The 18,506-nt window shown below is 34.2% G+C and overlaps 1 protein-coding gene across 6 annotated transcripts in view; it reads left to right on the forward strand.

Moving 5' to 3' along the window:
* Positions 1 to 18,506, forward strand: part of ARID4B (AT-rich interaction domain 4B) — a 149,708-nt gene that overhangs the window by 66,400 nt on the left and 64,802 nt on the right. For all 6 annotated transcript variants that reach the window (XR_003137294.3, XM_025448626.3, XM_025448629.3 and 3 more), the window contains exons 5-8: positions 1,359 to 1,449; positions 4,370 to 4,449; positions 10,008 to 10,099; positions 17,344 to 17,482. Coding sequence is in view for 5 of the 6 variants with exons in the window: in XM_025448626.3 (XP_025304411.3) it covers positions 1,359 to 1,449; positions 4,370 to 4,449; positions 10,008 to 10,099; positions 17,344 to 17,482 (402 nt within the window). In the remaining variant the exon portion in view is untranslated. The remainder of the gene's footprint in view (positions 1 to 1,358; positions 1,450 to 4,369; positions 4,450 to 10,007; positions 10,100 to 17,343; positions 17,483 to 18,506) is intronic.

The raw sequence follows: 18,506 nt of genomic DNA on the forward strand, positions 1-18,506 counted from the left end.
TTATGGCACACACACACACACACACACACCCCTTTCTTTTTTTCCCCCCTCTCTGTATCCATGCATCCACTAGTGAGTACTTAGGTTGCTTCCATATCTTGGCTATTGTCAATAATGCTGCAGTGAACATAAGGGTGCTGATATCTTTTTGGATTAGTGTTTTCATTTTCTTCCTCTTTTTTTTTTTTTAAAGGTTTTATTTATTTATTTGAGAGAGAGAAAGTGCACAATCAGGAGTAGGGACAGAGGGAGAAGCATAGCAGGGAGTCCAATGTGGGGCTCAATCCCAGGACCCTGAGATCACGACCCGAGTGGAAGGCAGATGCCTAACTGACTGAGCCACCAAAGCACCCCAATGCTTTCATTTTCTTTGGATAGATGCCCAGTAGTGGAATTGCTGGGTCATAGTTTTATCTTTAATTTAAAAGCCTCTATATTATTTACTATAGTGGCTGTACCAATTTACTTTATATTCCCATCAACAGTGCACAAGGGTTCCCTTTTTTCCATATCCTTGCTAACACTTGCTTTTTGTTGTCTTTTTGGTAATAGCCTTCTAACAGGTGTGAGGTGGTATTTCATTGTGATTTTGATTTCATTTCCCTGATGATTAGTGATGTTGAGCATCTTTATATGTACCTGTTGGCCATGTGTGTGTCTTTGGAAAAATGTTCAGATCCTCTGCTCATTTTCTAATTGGATTGTTTGTTTTTTTGCTGTTGAGTTATAGGAGTTCTCTCTCTATATATATATTGGATAATTAACCTCTTATCAGATATATGATTTGCAAATATTTTCTCCCATTCACTAGGTTCCCTTTTCATTTTGTTGATAATATCCTTCACTGTGCAAAAGCTTCTTAGTTTGATGTAGTTACACAAAGACCATATAAATGTAATTATTGGCATTTTGAAAATATTTCAAATGCTTGTTATTAGTGGTACATTATAACTCTTAAGGAGATATCAAAGCTCTTTCTTAACTGTTTATACTGATCCCCAGCCTCTTCGAAGGAGGAGTGGTAGTATGTGGTAAGACTAGTCACTTTTCATAGATCGTGGTTCTCAAAGTGTGGTCTGGGGGACCTCTGAAGACTCCCAGAACTTTTCAGGGAGGTTGTAAGAGCAAAACCTGATTTCATAAAATATTTAGATATTATTTACCTTTTTTTTTTTACTATGTTGACCTTTTTAGTAATGATATAAAAACAGTGCTGCTGTTACCTTAAGACAAATCACATCAGTAGTTTTTTTATTCTTCACCACCATGGACTCGGTTAAAAAAAAAAATAGAAGCCAGGTTTTTGTTTGTTCATTTGTCTTCTAAAAGTTTTTCTAACTTTTTAAAAAATATTCTAGGTTGGAGCTATTGTGGAAGTGAAGAATCTTGATGGTGCATATCAGGAAGCTGTTATCAATAAATTAACAGATGCAAGTTGGTACACTGTAGGTAAGGGGATAAAGCTTTTAAAAATTATTTTCAAAGATAATACAAATAAAAATTTCCTTGATATAGTTCTTCTCCTAATGCCATAGATATTCTTACTGTTAATGTTTTCTAGATGGATTTTTTTGTTTTTTTTTTGTTGTTGTTTTTGTTTTTGCTGTTAATGTTTTTTTTTTTAATCTTTCCATGTCTTTAGAATTTTTATTTCATAAGTGTGTGTATAAAGTATAATTTGAAATTAGTATATATATTATACAGTTGAATTTGTAGCTTTTTCACTTCAAAGTGTATCTTAGAGAAATTTTTTTCTATCTTACTAACCATTTTAAAATGTACATTTTAGTATGTTCATGATGTTGTGAAAAGAAATTTCTACTAATTGTAGTAGGTTTCATAACATTTGATATACTATACTTTATTTTCTTTTACTGATGATGTTGCCAGTTTTCTTGCTATTACAATAAATGCTGGGTTGGGTGTCTTGTACATGCATATTATTCTTGTATGTCTCTGATGTAATGTGTATGTAAGGATGAGGCATAGTGAAGTGAAATATACTTTAAAACTTAAGTAGGGAGTCAAAACTGCCTTCCTAGAAGACGGTATTCATTTATACTTCTGTGGACAGTGTATGAGTGCAGCCATATTCCCAGCCCAGGCAAAAGTTGATGTTAGTAATCTTGAAAATATTTGCCCATCTGGATAGAGAGTAGTATCTCAGTTTTGTTTTAATACTCTCCTCCTGTGATTACTAGTGATATATTTTTTCATGTTTATTGAAGGGAATATCATTTTATTTGCATTTTCACTCATTTGACTTGCCATCTTTTTTCCTTAAAGATTGATTGATTGATTGATTTTAGAGAAAGCACGTGTGTGCAAGTTGGGGGGAGGGATAGGAAGAGAGAATCTTCAAGCAGACTCCCCACTGAGAGCAGAGCCCAACTTGGGGCTTGATCTTATGGTCCATGAGATAATGACCTGAGCCAAAACCAAGAGTTGGAGGCTTAAATGACTGAGCCACCCAAACACTCCTTTTGAATTACCATCTTCTAGTATCTTCCCAGTCTCTCCCTTGTCCTGTTGGGATGGTTATATTTTCTTATTTTTAGGACACAAGATCTTTACATATTCTGAATATTAACCCCTGAATACCTTAGTTGCAAGTGTTTTTCTTCTGTTGCTGCTTTAGTTTTATCTCTGCTGTCAGTTTTCATATTGTCAGTTTTTCCTGTGGTCACCTTTTCCTTTGTAGTTTTAGTTTTGAATCTTTAAAAGGGCTTCTTTCTGTCAGTATTACAAATTCATATTCCCTTATATTCTTCAATTTATAGTTTTGTTTTGCAAGTAGCTGTTTATTTCACCTACATTTTTTTTTTTTGAACATTGTAAAATGTCAGATTTCCCCCCCAATCGATAGTAGATATACTGGTATAATAATATAATAATAAAATTGAATGGGAATAATTCCTACTCTTATAATACCTCATAGATGAGAGTAATTAAAATGTCTTCGATGTCAAATTTTGATGGAGCTTAGAAATAGTTTAGATGAGTTTTGTTTATATTTTTGTTGGATGAGAAAAAATTTGGTGAAGAGAAGGGAAATTTTAATTTGAAACAGGAAAGTTTGGCTTCATGTAGGTAACAAGACTGAGTATGTTCTGTGCAGTAAGTCTAGGTGGTAATTATGTACGATAGTCAGTCTTAAATGTGGCATTTTTATCCTTGAATTTAGTTACAACATTAAAAAATAAGTAACTAAAAGTTACTTATCTGGTCTCACATAAAGTTTCACTTAAAGAAACTAATCTTGTTACTTAGGTAAAAACTGCTATTTCTAAAATCAAAGCCTCGTAATTTTATTTAAAACAGAGGTATGTTTTCCCCATGATTTGTGAGGGATGTAAGTATATGCTAAAAATTATAACCTAAATGTGCATATGTTCTGTGTATGTATAAACTTACAGTAAATTTGGTGTAAGTTTCCTTTCTTTCTCTCTCTCTCTTTCCTTCCTTCCTTCCTTCCTTCTTCCTTCCTTCCTTCCTTCCTTCCTTCCTTCCTTCCTTCCTTCCTTCCATTTTAGTTCTTTAAATAAATATTTTTCAATGGGGAGCAAATTTGTCACCCAGGGAACACTTGGCAATGTCCTTAGACATTTTTGGTTGTCACAAGTGGGGAGCCACTAGTGGCATCTAGTGGCTGGAGGCCAGGGAAGCTGCTAAATATCCTATACTGTTCATCCTATAGTGGTTCATGAAAAAGAGTTAGCTGCCCCAAAATGTTAGCAGTGCTCAGGTTTAGGAACCTGCTTTAAATAGTAAAAGCAGAGTAATTTTTTAGGATCTGTCTGAATATATAAATTTGTACTCTGTTTTTTGGTAAATCTGTCAGAATTCACCAGTTGGAAAACTTTCCTTTACCATGTTGAAAAGGGTTAATTAGCATTTTAATGGTTTCTTCCTAAAATGTTAACTTCTTATTTTTGTTTAATATTTTCTGGTCAGGGAAGATATTTTCATTTTAGGTATATTATTTCTTTATCATTAGAAATGGGAAAACATACACTGTATTTGAAGTTGTCAGTTAATGGGATCCCTGGGTGGCGCAGCGGTTTGGCGCCTGCCTTTGGCCCAGGGCGCGATCCTGGAGACCCAGGATCGAATCCCACGTCGGGCTCCCGGTGTGTGGAGCCTGCTTCTCCTTCTGCCTATGTCTCTGCCTCTCTCTCTCTCTGTGACTATCATAAAAAAAAAAAAAAAAGTTTTGAAGTTGTCAGTTAAAAAAATGTGAACTGAATTTCAAATGCTATCTTCTGAAATAATAGTTCTCTTTGCACTCAGAAAATTAAATGATAATTTATATTGTCTTCTTAATTTTTGAAAAATCCTTCAATAGTTTCCATTTTACTTTCTCTCGTAGTTTTTGATGATGGAGATGAGAAGACACTGAGACGATCTTCACTGTGCCTGAAGGGAGAGAGGCATTTTGCTGAAAGTGAAGTAAGTAATCATTTAATGAATGACCATGTTTCAATATTTTGTATTAGGGGGGAGCATATTTTCTTTCTCAACTCAAGCAACTTACATGTCATTCAGAAAAATTCATTAATACCATTATCATGTAGTCTGTAAATCTTGTTTAAGGCCTTGTGTTTGAGCACCAGGTGATACTTTACTGTTTGTCCACAGTGAAAATGAAATGAGCTTGTTTAAACTATTATCTTTAGGCAACTTTTATGTAGACTCTAATTTTAAATAATTATAGAAAAGAGATGTTTGGTTTATAATTCATTTGAACCCTTTGATCATTAAATGATCTGTAGATATTATAAGCAGTCTCTTACTACTACTACCATTACTGGCTGACATTATAGCCCCTCCTCAAAGATGCCTTGCCTGTCTGCCCTTTCTAAATTAGTCCCTGCCTTTTAGATTGATTGAGTTTTCTTCATAGCTTGTATCATTCTCGGACTTCAGGATATGTATATGTGCTTAGTTATTTGTTTATTGCCTGCCTTCCTCACTAGAATGTGTCATAAGGCAGGGATTTTATGTCTTCTTCACCACTTGTCCCCATTTCCTAAAACAGTGCCTGGCATAGAGTAGGAACTGAATACATGGTAGTTCGATGGATAAATGAAGTGCTTATATTTGCCAGGACTTTGCTCACTGCTTTACTTGCATCATCACATTCACAACATTGTGAAGTAGATAGCATTATTATCTTCAATTTACAGATGGTGAAACTGATGGTCAGAGCTGGTTCTCAAACCAGTGTTTTCTAAAACCAAAGCCATGCTCTAGAACTGAAAGGTGTTAAGTTACTAAGAATGGAGGGAGGGTTCACAAAGTTTTGTACATTAGTAGCTTGCAATCCAGAATTTCTAAAATGGACACATTATTAAAGTGTTACAATCTCTAGTCCAGCCTATAAATGTTAATTAACGCACAGTGTGGCCAAACTATGATTTCTTTTTTTCTTATCACTATTTAGAACTGTGTTTCTTTGGGGACATTTTAATATTAAACTATTAGACTTTATTTTATGTTTTCTTGTTTTGAAAATATTTTCATTTCCCTTAATTAATTGAGTTCCTATTGCAACTCAGACTTTGGAATAGGTTCTGTGTATTACAGTCTGGCCTATTTTTTCAGTATTATATTGTACCATTTCCTTGTACTTCTTTTTTCTTTTCATTTTTTAAAAAAAATTTTGTACCCAACGTGGGGCTCGAATTCACAACCCCGAGATCAAGAGTCACATACTCTTCTGACTGAGCCAGCCAGGTGCCCCATTTCCCTGTACTTCTGTCTTATAAGACTACTTGGTATTTTCAGATTATGGTTCATATTCTTTTCTTGGTTTCTGCTGAGCACTGCTTCTCTTAATGTTCCTCCATGATATCTTTCATGAGCTTTCTAACCAAATTTGATCCCTTTGTCCTTTGATCCTTTGGCACTTCTTTTATTCTTATTTGATAGTGTTTTTTTGTTGTTGTTTTTTTTTTTTTATTACTTTTCTTGTTTTCCCTGTAAGATTTTAAGCTGTTTTGGGGGTAATAGCCATGTTTTTGTCATTTCGATAAGCTCTTCTTTTCCCAGTGCTGTTTCTACACAAAAGCCTTCAGTAAATATTTGTTAAAATGCAAAGGTTTAAATATAGGAAGTACATACAGCTTTAGAATTTGCAGTGAATATGGCTTTTTGCACTGATGAAGTTAACAATTCTTTATAAGTTTATGAATTCTTCTTTTTTTAACGTTTTATTTATTTAAGTCATCTCTACATTCAGTATGGGGTTCAAACTTGCAACCCTGAGAGCACACTTTTCCAAATGAGCCAGCCAGGTGCCCCCCAAGTTTATATAATCCTTAGAAATAATTTCATTTCCCTTAGAACATATGTATAGATATATATAGTGAGTGAATATGGGGGCTTGAAGACTTGATTTTTCATCTGCTTAGTTAAGGCATGTGCCTTACTTATTTATTCCAGAGAAATATCTAAAATAATTTGTTTTTGTTAGGAGAATTAACTCATAAGACAGTTGTAGTGTAAAGACTGAAGTAATCTGAACAGGTAGCTCAGTGTTTCTCACTTTCAAGGAGGACCACTTTTACTGTGTGTGTCTACATGTGCTAGACTTTATGTTTTGCTAGAGGGTACTTGGAATACTAGTGTATTTGTTCCTTATCCCATTCTCTTAAGCCAGGTGCTATGTTAGGTATTGGAGATACCTTACTTGGATAAGCCAAATAGGGAATTTATCTTTGAGTAACTTATCATCTGTTGGAAGAGAAAGAGCATTAATCTAACAGTCAAGTATTTTACAATTATAAATGTACTGAATTCTGTGATAATTGGCCAGGAATGTATTTAATCTGCCATCTGTGTATTCCTTCCCTTTATTTGATATTTTTGACATTTTCAGAAAATGTTTTTAATTTGTTGAAAGATTACTCAAAGCATTGTTATTATCAGTGATAAGTTTGGCCTTTCAGCAAAAAGCCACATCAGACTGGCAGTGTTTGGGGTCATTAATTCCATTAAGAGGCTACAAACCAAAAGACTTAAATTGAAGTTTTCCAGGCAGCCCAGGTGGCTCAGCGGTTTAGTGCCTCCTTCAGCCCAGGGCCTGATCCTGGAGACCCAGGATCGAGTCCCACGTCAGGCTCCCTGAATGGAGCCTGCTTCTCCCTCTGCCTGTGTCTCTGCCTCTCTTTCTCTCATGAATAAATAAGTAAAACCTTAAAAAATTTGAATATTTCCATGATAAGAGATTGCAGCAGCACTTCCGTCAGTCTGAATTCCAGCACTAACATCACTGGTTCTCTCTTACCCGTTTAGTGAGGGTGTTGCCGCTGCCTCTCTGTTGAGGCATTTCTACAGAGCACATTATTCAGAAGTAGTTTCATCAGCTGGTATTTGTTGTACATTTACTGTATGCAGTTGAAAACTCTAAAGAAAGGTTAGATAAAATCTCAGCGCCTTATTTCCTGCAGCACATTTAGGTAACAGCGACATAGGCATGTTTCCCCTAAGCCTATGGGATTTTCTTTTAGCTTTCAGTATAGCTGGGAGCCTCAGCTTTTTGCTCTTTAGGCTTAGAGAAGACACATTCTACCCTTCCCTTAGTCTTTTCTTTCATTTGAAATAAAGGTACTCCTACTTTCCTGGATGTGGTTTGAGGCCAGGGACAGAGATACTGCTTTTTACTGTTCCCTTTATTACATAGTGAGAGAAATCAGAAATCCTGGATATTTTCTTTCTTGTAACTGGTAACTACTAGATGCTTAAAATATAAATCACAGTCCTTAATAGAAGTCTGCTTTCAAAAGAGCAACCTTAATTTTAGGGGAGTGAGGTGGGGCATTTAATCTTCTGTTAGCTTGGCAGAAAGTGAATCCAGATTAATTTATTTTCTCTGCTTACCAAATATAGTACTTTGAAATTTTTTGTTCTTGGGAAGCATACTTAGGAGTTAATGACAAATGACTTCTAAAGAGATTTGGTTTGGCATGTTATTGTAATTGTATTTGGACCAACTTTTGCCTCCAAATTTTTTTTTGTTTTGTTTTTGGTTTTTTAAAGATTTATGTATTTGAGAGACAGAGAGCATTGGAGCAGAGGGAGGGGGACAGAAAGAATCCTCAAACAGACTCCCTCTGCAGAATGCAGAGCCCAACATGGCACTCAGTCCCTCAACCTTGAGACCATGACCTGGGCTGAAATCAGGAGTCAAATGATGCTTAAACAACTGAGCCACCTAGGCGTCCCTCCAAATACCTTTAAAATGCTTGACTTAAAGTAATTTTGAAAGATTAAATTTTATGCCCTATAAAAGTTAATAGTTTTTGTCTGTCTTCTGAGGGAATTGATCTTTACTTTGTTTACCTATATCAATATTCTTTGTTGTTGGATAGATAGATCTATGTACCTCAAGTACATTTATATATATTCTAATAAGTCATGCAACATAGATTAATATGCTTCCCCCTTTCACCTTTTATTTTTTAAAGATTTTTTAAAATTTATTTATTCAGAGAGAGAGAGATTGAGAGAGAGAGAGAGGCAGAGACAAAGGCAGAGGGAGAAGCAGGCACCATGCAGAGAGCCTGACATAGGACTCGATCCAGGGTCTCCAGGATCATGCCCTAGGCTGCAGGCGGCGCTAAACCGCTGCGCCACCGGGGCTGCCCCCCCTTTCACATTTTAGTTCACCATTTGAACAAAATTATGTTTCAAAAATAAAAGTCAAAAATTTCCTCTTAAATATTAACATTAGTTTATATTTAGATATCTGATTTTCTTTTTTTTTTAAGATTTTAATTATTTATTCATGATAGACACAGAGAGAGAGAGAGAGGCAGAGATACAGGTAGAGGGAGAGGCAGGCTCCATGCAGGGAGCCCGACATGGGACTCGATCCAGGGACTTCACGATCACGCCCTGGGCTGAAGACAGGCGCTAAACCACTGAGCCACCCAGGGATCCCCGATATCTGATTTTCTTAAAAAAATCTGAGTTGATGTATATATGCCCTTTTGTATAACACCCTGGTTTCTAACTTTGAGAAGTCTGAAGTGCTCTGTAATAGCAGAGGTTCAATTGGAGGGATGAAAGAGATAGCAACTATGTGGAAGGTTTTAAAAATGCAGAAAAAGTAGGATTATAAAAAATTGATATTCAGAGGATTCAGTTGGTTGGGATAGCATCTTCAAGTTGATAATTAACTTTTTAGTTATATAAACCTTTGCAGGAAGTAATGGCAAGAAAAATCTAAGAAGTACCTGATATTGAGAAATGAAGGAAGTCATTCCAAAATCACTTTTTTCTTCATTCTGTTTTTAACCAACAACCAATTCCTCACCTGGAAATCATTGTTTTATGATGGGATGAGGGACAAAGGGTTTGACATGAACTGTCAGTTGACAATAAGAAATGTTTACTCATTGATCATTATCTACATATCAAGTACCACATTGGATGCTGCAGATTGAAAAAGAAGGGAAAATTAAATGTAGAAAAGTCAATTTTTACATTTTCTTTGAACAGTTTATTGCAGAAAATGTTTACAAAGTAATAATATATCCTATCTAAAGCCTTTTTTCAAACAGTTGATGCTTTTTGGATTATTTTGCTTGTTATTTATTAGGAATTCTATATTATAGATATGATTCCCTTTAAACAAAAAGAAATTTGATTTTCAATTGGCTCCAATTCAAGTGCTAGGTCCTTACATATAGATTTCTTATCTCTCCAGTGTATTTTCTATTGAACTATGTTTTGTTTTGTATTTTAATCATTCTTAGAAGTCAGCCTTCAAATAGATAATGAAGAAAGAACAACTTAATCTCTTTTCACCTGTCCTCCCTCAGTAATGGGTTCATTTATCTTTGAAATGACAGCTGTCTATCTTTAGGAAAGTTGTATTTTAGTCTTCCATGGGGGCAGTTTTTAATCTTCAAATCTGAGCATATTCTTAAACTAACTTGGTTTAAAAAGGAAAAAGAACTTGAAACGTCATAACTTTGATGGGTTTATGTTCTTACCCACAGACATTAGACCAGCTCCCACTCACGAACCCTGAACATTTTGGCACTCCTGTCATAGGGAAGAAAACAAATAGAGGAAGAAGATCTAATCATATGTAAGTCCATTTTCATAACTGTTAGTTGAACCTGAATTTATTTCTCCTTATAGTATTTTTTTAAGAGTTACTAATTTGAAATTGTACTTTGCAAAATGCTAACTGGATCTCATACTAATTTCAGACTCCTTAGCACAGATGCTTGAGATTCTTTATGCTCAGCCAACCTTAACAGTTGTATATCTACCTGCCAGTTTTCCCTACATGTATCTTGGTGCTGTAGTCAGAATGGAACCAAACAACATTCACTAAATACATCCTTTGTTTTCCTGATACCCTATTCATGCTCTTTTTTTTTTTTTTCTCTAATGCCACCTTTCTGTTCATGGTGTCAGTCATTTAGTCTTCCAACTGAAATCCTCCCATCTTTATGTGAACCGTTTTGTGTCTTCCTACTCTTCCCTTGAAAACAAACCTGTTTTCTTTCCTTTGAGCCCTCTAAATTCTTTGCATCTATCTAATGTCAAAGACAAATTACTTTTAGTGGGCTGTACTTAGGCCCAAAAGGCTCTAAATTACAAAAGATCACAAGATAAAGGGGTCACAGGGATAAAGAAACCATCTTCAAACAGTTTCGGAAAGAAACATAACTTATTGCAAAGGACAGGAAAGCAGAATGGCGTCAGACTTCTCCATGGTAACACTGATATTGGTAGTCAGTAGAATAGAAAAGAGGAATGGAGGTCTCTGATAAAAAGTGGACTCAATTACCCAATATAATGGAACATTGGCGGGAAATGAAAGATACAATGATAACGGATAGAGAAAAAATAGCAAAGGCATTAAGTAACTCACCCCAAAAATTATATGAGAAGGGAAAACTTAGGATGGAGGTAGAGGAGCAGGTGACTTAAGTATAAAATAAAGTCCTAGTAACAATAGGAAGTCAACAGAATAATGTCTTATTGTATAAATCAGTATAAGAGGATTATTTAGAGATAAAGTAGTACCTATCAAAGAAGCAGCTGAAATAGTTACAAGCATAGTGCCTCCATAGCAGGAGAAGAAAATTGGAAAGGATTGGCTTTTTATTTATTCCATTGGAGGTTATTTTAAAAACAATTTTGAACATTTTACTGGATACAATTGAAAAAATTTTAATGTGTCTAAGCCCATATATTGTCAAAGTAGCTGTTAAAAATAGATATTGAGTTGAATTATTGAAACCTTTAGTGTAAGTGAATGATTTAATTCAGTATTTAGAATCACGTATTAAGTCTAATTGTTGCTGAGTTTTGGAGATAGAGATTGGGTAAGCACTATCTCTCGTTTTACTTACTTTGAGCCTGTATCAAACTCATGAAGATAGCTATTATTTTTACCTGTATTAAAAATTGGGGAATTGGGCTCAGAAGCCAGTAAGTAATCCAAGGAACACAGGAAGGAAAGGACCATGTTCAAGAAGTCACCCATGGTCCATGGGCCTTTTCCCATTTGATTGATTGACTCTTATTTAGATAGAATAGTATTTTCAATTACTTTCCAGTAAATGAAAAATGACTCCTCTGAGGGAGGAAATTAAAAGACTAATCCTTGCATTGAAAAAGTATTTGGTATTAGTATTTTCCTACTTGTGATTCAGACCATGCATTATTATTTTTTTCTTAACTCTCTGAAATTTTTAGAAAATGTTTTTCTTAATTACTAAGTGAATAATTTCTCTCACTTGTGATTTAGCTTGCTGATGACTTGATTATTTTTAGGGTATTCATGGTATAACTATTATTTACTCTTCTGCATATGACATTTGAAATTTGAAATGTTCTATCCAAAAAGAAAAATAAATGAAAAATGTATGATAACATTATTCTTATGAAAGAGTCTTGTGATTATTTGTTATTACAGTTCTCTAATAATCTCAGTTTTTTCAGAGGGATATTTTATTGCCATAGAATATTCACTAAAGTACTTCTAAGATAAATCCTTTGATGTTTCTTTGAAAATTAATGACTTCAATTGTATATTAAAGTTTTACCTATCATTACTCATTAGAGTCTTCCATAGTTCTGTAGTCAGCTTCTACTTATGATCGGTGATGTCAGAATAGTGAGGTGGAGTGTATTTAATGTAAAATTATTTCATCAGTGAAGATTTCTACTTCTCTTCTAGCTTTTGAGAGTGTGGTTTGGTTGTTAAGAGTGTGAACTGTGGAGCCACGTGGCCTGGGTGTGAATAACTGTCCATGCGACCTCCTTGCTGTATAACCTTGGGCAGATTACTTAGTCTTCATGCCTCAATTTTCTTCATCTATAAAACTGAGATAATAGTATTACCTCTCTCAGAGTTGTTGCAAAGATTAAATGAATTCATATCCTTAAAACGTTTATGTTGGAAGCACTGTATAAATACTAGATATCAACATCACGTATTGAATGCAAATGTTTTCATGAAACACCAGTATGTGATATGACTTCATTCATAAAAATGTGTTTATATGTAAGTATATAAAAATTCTCCTTACTTAGTGTTTGTCTTATAGGTAGAACTGTTTTTTGGCTATGTTATTTCAATTTTCTAAAACAACATTTTCATATTATATACATATTATAGGAAAAACAGTTTTTGTATCTATCAAAAATTCTTTTTAAATTTTGAAAAGCATTCCATCTAATATTTAGGCATGTATTGTCTTTCTTCAACTGTCATATAGAGGTGTAAACATAAATTTAAAGTAAGATAATTTTATAGAGTATTATCTGGAGTGATCTACAAAAATGACCCAGAATTATGGTGTATTAAAAAAAAATCTATTAGCTGAAGTCTTCCTTTCTTGAAGATGAGACAGAAGCATATAGTTATCACTGAGCAAGTTGATCTTTGTTTTTAAAGACTCTAGCAAACATACTCAGTGATTTTCCTGTTGAGAATCTCTGTGTATAATGAAAGATTTGCTGTTGCGATTGTATTGCATTAAGTGCAATGTAAAAAGACAGACCTAAGGTTGAGAATTAACTATTGGAGAAAATGAAGCCCTGCTCATCTGTAATCTTGTTTGCTTGCTATTCCTTCCCCCTCACTATGGTGGTCATTCTCACTGCCAAGAGACATTATAATGTTCTCACTTAGCACTTAACACCATGATATATAGGCACCACAGGCAGGTACTACAGTTGGAAATTCCCTTCTCCTTAATTGCACTTACTCAGAGTTCTTTCTTCCTTTATGAGTGATTTTCTGCAACAGAGTCTTGGACCCCGACCTTAAAGTCATTTATCTGACTTTCATTTTCTCTTCCATTACTCCACTAAAAAAGTCTTCATTTTGATTCTCTGTCATTTAAAATTTAATTTTGTACAAAGATAAATAAGGTTATCTCTTCCCATGATTCCCCAGACTCGATTGTTACATGAATATATCCCTACCTTTATTTCCTTTTAACAGTTGTTAATCCACATAACTGTTAATCTCCCTCCAGGTATTCCAAAATTGATTATTTTTGACACCTTCCTTTAGTTGAGTTTTATTTATACTCTAATTGGTTAATTCTAAAGTATTCAAGTATTTTCTTAAGATTATCATTCTCTATTTAATTTTTAAAAGCAAGTTATTGATTATTTGATCAGTTTATAAGTTGATTGAATTTTGCTCTTAGAATTTAGCCATTGTATACAGATGTTTTGTTTGATTCTGCCTAAAGAATAGAATACCTGAAATTATAGGAACCATTTGTGTACCCTCAACGCTCAAAAGTGTTTTCCAGTAACCTGGCAGAAGTATATATGCAGTTGTTACAGTAGGAAATCAGTCTGCTTGCTGTTACTTTTTTTCTCCTTCAGAAGAATAAAGCATAATAAAGCTTATAATGATTCTTGATAGTGATTATTTATGGGCATAGATTTTACCTGGTAACAGTGCTAAAGTTTACACAATAAAGTAGTGATTTGTACCTTGTGGTTATAGGTCTGCAGATCTTTAAAAAAAATTTTCATTGAGGTAATTATCATGCCAAAATTCACCCCTTTAATGTATACAATGTGTAGTGTTTTTTAGTGTATTCACAGATTGTGTAACCAGTACCACTATCTAATCCTAGAAGATTTTTAAAATTATTTGCTGTTTTATTTTAATACGAGATTTTGACTCTAGTTTCCTTCTTGGTTAAACATGAAAAATTAAAACTCTTTTATTGGTAAGTATATACACGTCCATATGTTCTATATTTTTTAATTTCTAAGGAGCTGTTCATTGTTAGTCTTCCTAATACTAATACAGGTTTTTAATTTAGTGTACAAAATTTGAAACTGAGTTACTTGTCTGAAATCCTAAGGATCATCGAAGTCAGAATTACATTTCAAAATTGAGCTGCTGAGTTTTCTTTTTTGCATCTCATCATTTGCTGTTCTTTGGCACGTGTCTTGTCTAAAGTTCTTCTACTAGTTTCACAATTAATTTACAATTAATAGTGATGTGCAATCAGCTTTGAGTAATTAGCTGTTAGTCTGTGGTGGTAAACATTTCCATGTAATTAGCTTTGTTGTCAGTGGCATCGTCAGATGTTATGTCACAAAGAGTGCATTATTTTGTTCTGGCTCTATAAACAAATACTACCTTACCACCAAAGAAGCAACGATATCAGAGAGGATTAAAACCAAGCAGGTTCCTGCTTGTTCTGTATTTGCTCCCTTAAAATATTTTTGATGCTCATTTATTTTAGTTCATCAGTTTATTGAGTGTCTTGTGTAAATTATTTCCTTGGCTAAAACTCCTCCAGGAGGAAAAGCTAAAGGAACCTTAGGTATATATAATGGTGTGGTTTATACTGGTTGTGTACATTATACTGCTTGTATACATTTTGTGATTTCAGGAAAAATAAAATTAGAAATACCATAATAGAAAGAAATCTATTCAGTTCATTTATTTACTCAACAAATATTTATTGAATATCTATGCTTGTGCCAAACACTGTTGAGGTACTTGGGATATATCAGTGAATAAAACAGGCATTGATAAAAATCTCTGCCCTTCTGGCTTGTATTCTCATAGAGGAGATGGGCAATAAAGAGAAAACAAGGAAGAACTAAATACATTATACAGTATGATCGATTTGTAAATGCTGTATGAAAAGAATAAAAGTGAGGAGAGATTGTGGAGGGCAGGTTGTAAATTTGAATGAGACGGTCAGGGTCACTTAATTGAGGTGACATATGAACAGAGACTTAGAAAAGTCATCAAAAGAGTTTCCAGATGTCAGGGAATAGAGCATTGCAGCCTCTTTGACTGCAAAGGGGAGTAGAGAAATAAGGTGGCAGTAGCTGGTGGGGAAGGTGAGGTCAGGGAATTCTTTTTTTTAAGTGAAATAAATAATAGCATATCAATGGAAGTTGCAGTTTGCTGATGGGACTCAGTGTAGTAGACGCAGAAAAGAATGATACGGGAGAGAGAAACGAGTGGTATTGGAACAAAATCTTCAGTTGAGGAGAGAATGGGCAGGAAATCTAGTTTATAATTGGGCAGTGGTATTAGAGTGGAACTTGGACATTTAATATATGAGGTGGATAGGTGTTTTCTGTTCTTCACTTTTTTTTTTTTTTTTTACTATGTCGCTTTCTGATGTCTGAAGTCTTCACACTTGTTAAATCTTAAAGAAATGAGAATTTTCATAAAGATGTAGATGACTTTGTGAGGCAGATAAAGTCCAGTTTTCTCTGTGTTTTAAAGATTTTTGATATATATTATCTGTGTTTTGGGACTTTCTGTCTTGCTAATGATAATGACATAAAAAGTGTCCATTAAATCTTGGCCAAATAAATCCTTTATGACTGCTTTGAAAAAGCAGTAATTATGGTTTTAAGCTTGGTTGTGTTCTACAGTCATTAGAAAGTGAAGAGATAAAAGTCATTGCCCTTGAGAAACACTTCTCATCAGTTAGAACTCTGACTTGGGAGGTCTGTCATTACTCTCCCAAGCTGTGTGCCTGTTTCTAAGGTTTTATGTTGTGCTGACACGAAGGTGTACTGGTTTTTCCTGCCTCCTATTACTTACTTCCTAAGTCCCTACTTTGAACTGCTTTAAGTGCCATTTGAAGTACACTCATTCTCGGCAGCCAATTTGGAAAATTTGCTCTGTCTTTACCAGGGGACAATTTTTAAGTAGCTTGATCATGGAAGTCAAATTAGTGATATTTCCTGTATCACTCTAAGATGTTCTATAGTAGCTTTTTCTTTTTTTATATTTATGTTGAAATATATAAAGAAGTGACATTTATGTTGTCAGCCCTTTGGAAAGGCATCAAGACAAGTTTAGAGTATAGTAGATTTGTCCCAATCAACGAAATAGTTAAATCATGCCCAAGCTTTTAAAATAATGTCAATTTACATTTTTTGTCAGTGAACTTGGTCATTGTCAACTATCTCAAAAATGTTTTTAACCCTGTAGGTAATCAATACTAACCATTGTTCCATTTTATTTTATACAAAGAACATACACTGCAGTCTATTCATTTCTTAGTGTCTTCACTTACTCTGGGCATTTTGAACACTCGGTTGTTAGAATCTTTATTTTCTTTAACACTGATTGTAAGGCTTTCTTGGAACCAGATTCAGAGTAGAATTTTTGTTTTGTGTTTTTTTTTTTCTTTTTAGTTTTACTTTTTACTTTTGTCTAAGAACAAGTAGATGGTTTTCAATACTTCCTTTTTCTGCTGATAGTGAACTTCTTTCTAATTTATCAGTCCAATATACAATGTAAACTGGAAGGAATTTCTGAAAATAACAGTACTGTACATTTTATCAATGCCTAATTTGTGTATGTTTGGTATTAAGGATAGCAGTGATCTCTTACCAGATTTTCTTCTCTCCCCACCCTAACCACCCAATAAATAAAGATTTTTCTTCCCTTTCTAAAAATTAGCTTTGTATTGGGAATATAAAATGCTATCTGCCGAACTTCTTTGATTTGAGGGTTGGATCAAATATATTTTAGTATAGTACTGGGATGTTTCGTTTGAGGCCTTCAGCTTTTTGAGAATTTGGGGACTGGTGTTACTCTGTTCTGTTCTTCTCCCATGATCTTTTAAAGTAGCACTGAATAGATCTAAAAGATGTTTAAAAGGAGAATGATGTGCTTTCTTCTAATGATAACCCTTTTTGTTATTGTTTAGAAATTTAGAAAACAATTTAAAAATTGAAGTTTGCCATTCTGTGAGTTTTAGAAAGTGGGATAAGATTTCTAGAATACCTGTATTTATCAGCTTGGTATGCTTATTCTTTGTGAACATAAATGGAAATATTTTTTTCTTTCCCTAGACCTGAGGAGGAGTCTTCTTCATCCTCCAGTGATGAAGATGAGGATGATAGGAAACAGATTGATGAACTACTAGGAAAAGTTGTGTGTGTAGATTACGTTAGTTTGGATAAAAAGAAAGCACTGTGGTTTCCTGCATTGGTGAGTAACTTCAGCATAAAAGTTTAATTTTCAACTATTTAAATTCATGAAGAAAACAATTGATAATCTTACTAGTGTTTTTCATAGGTGCAAAGTAGGGAAGTGTTTTTAGCATCATTTAGTTTATGCAAAGATTTCTTTCAAGATTGTCTTTGAGTACCAAGAACTCTTAAAGTCATCCAAAAAAGGCAAAATTATGGTAATTTTAGAGGGTAGGTCTGTGGGAGTTCATTATACTGCTCTATTTTGGGTGGAGATTCATAATGCAAACTTTTAAAACTCCTAAATTCATTGTGCAAAAGACTGCAGAAGAAGAGAATCTTTCTTTTTCTACTATTATCTGTAAATGATGTCTATTTATCATTCTTTTCAGTGAACATGATATGTATTCTTCATCCAGAATGCTTATCAGTTCAGTATTTTGCACAAAATAATTGCCCAGTAAATGCTAGCTCTTACAATTAAGACTTATATTGCATCTTACAGTTAAAACTAAAGAGGGCAATTATTTATTTTAATAAGTATGAATACTTTATGATACCTTTGTACCTCTGCATATATCCGTCTATTCATCCTAATAGTTATTGAATGCTGTTTGCAAGGACTCTGAGGCAGGTATTGTTTATCCTCACTTAGAGATCCAGAAACTGAGTAGTGGAAAGGTTAAGTAACTTGGTTAATGGTGAGTAGAAAACTTAAGGGTCGGGGATCCGCGGGTGGCTCAGTGGTTTGGCGCCTGCCTTCAGTCCAGGGCATGATCCTGGGGTCCCGGGATCCAGTCCCATGTCGGGCTCCCTGCATGGAACCTGCTTCTCCCTCTGCCTGTGTCTCTGCCTCTCTCTCACGGTGTGTCTCTCATGAGTAAATAAATAAAATCTTTAAAAAAAAAAAAACAAAAAAAATTAAGTGTCAGTTTATGTGATCATTTCTTTTTTCCTAAAGTACTAAGATTCTCTGTAAGAATTTCTTTTTGAAAATGTTAAAAAAAATGTTTTTAACAAGTTTTGTGTGTCTTTTCCTAAAA

This window comes from Canis lupus, chromosome 4, assembly GCF_003254725.2.
Source record: "Canis lupus dingo isolate Sandy chromosome 4, ASM325472v2, whole genome shotgun sequence".
In the NCBI taxonomy this organism is placed as follows: domain Eukaryota; kingdom Metazoa; phylum Chordata; class Mammalia; order Carnivora; family Canidae; genus Canis; species Canis lupus.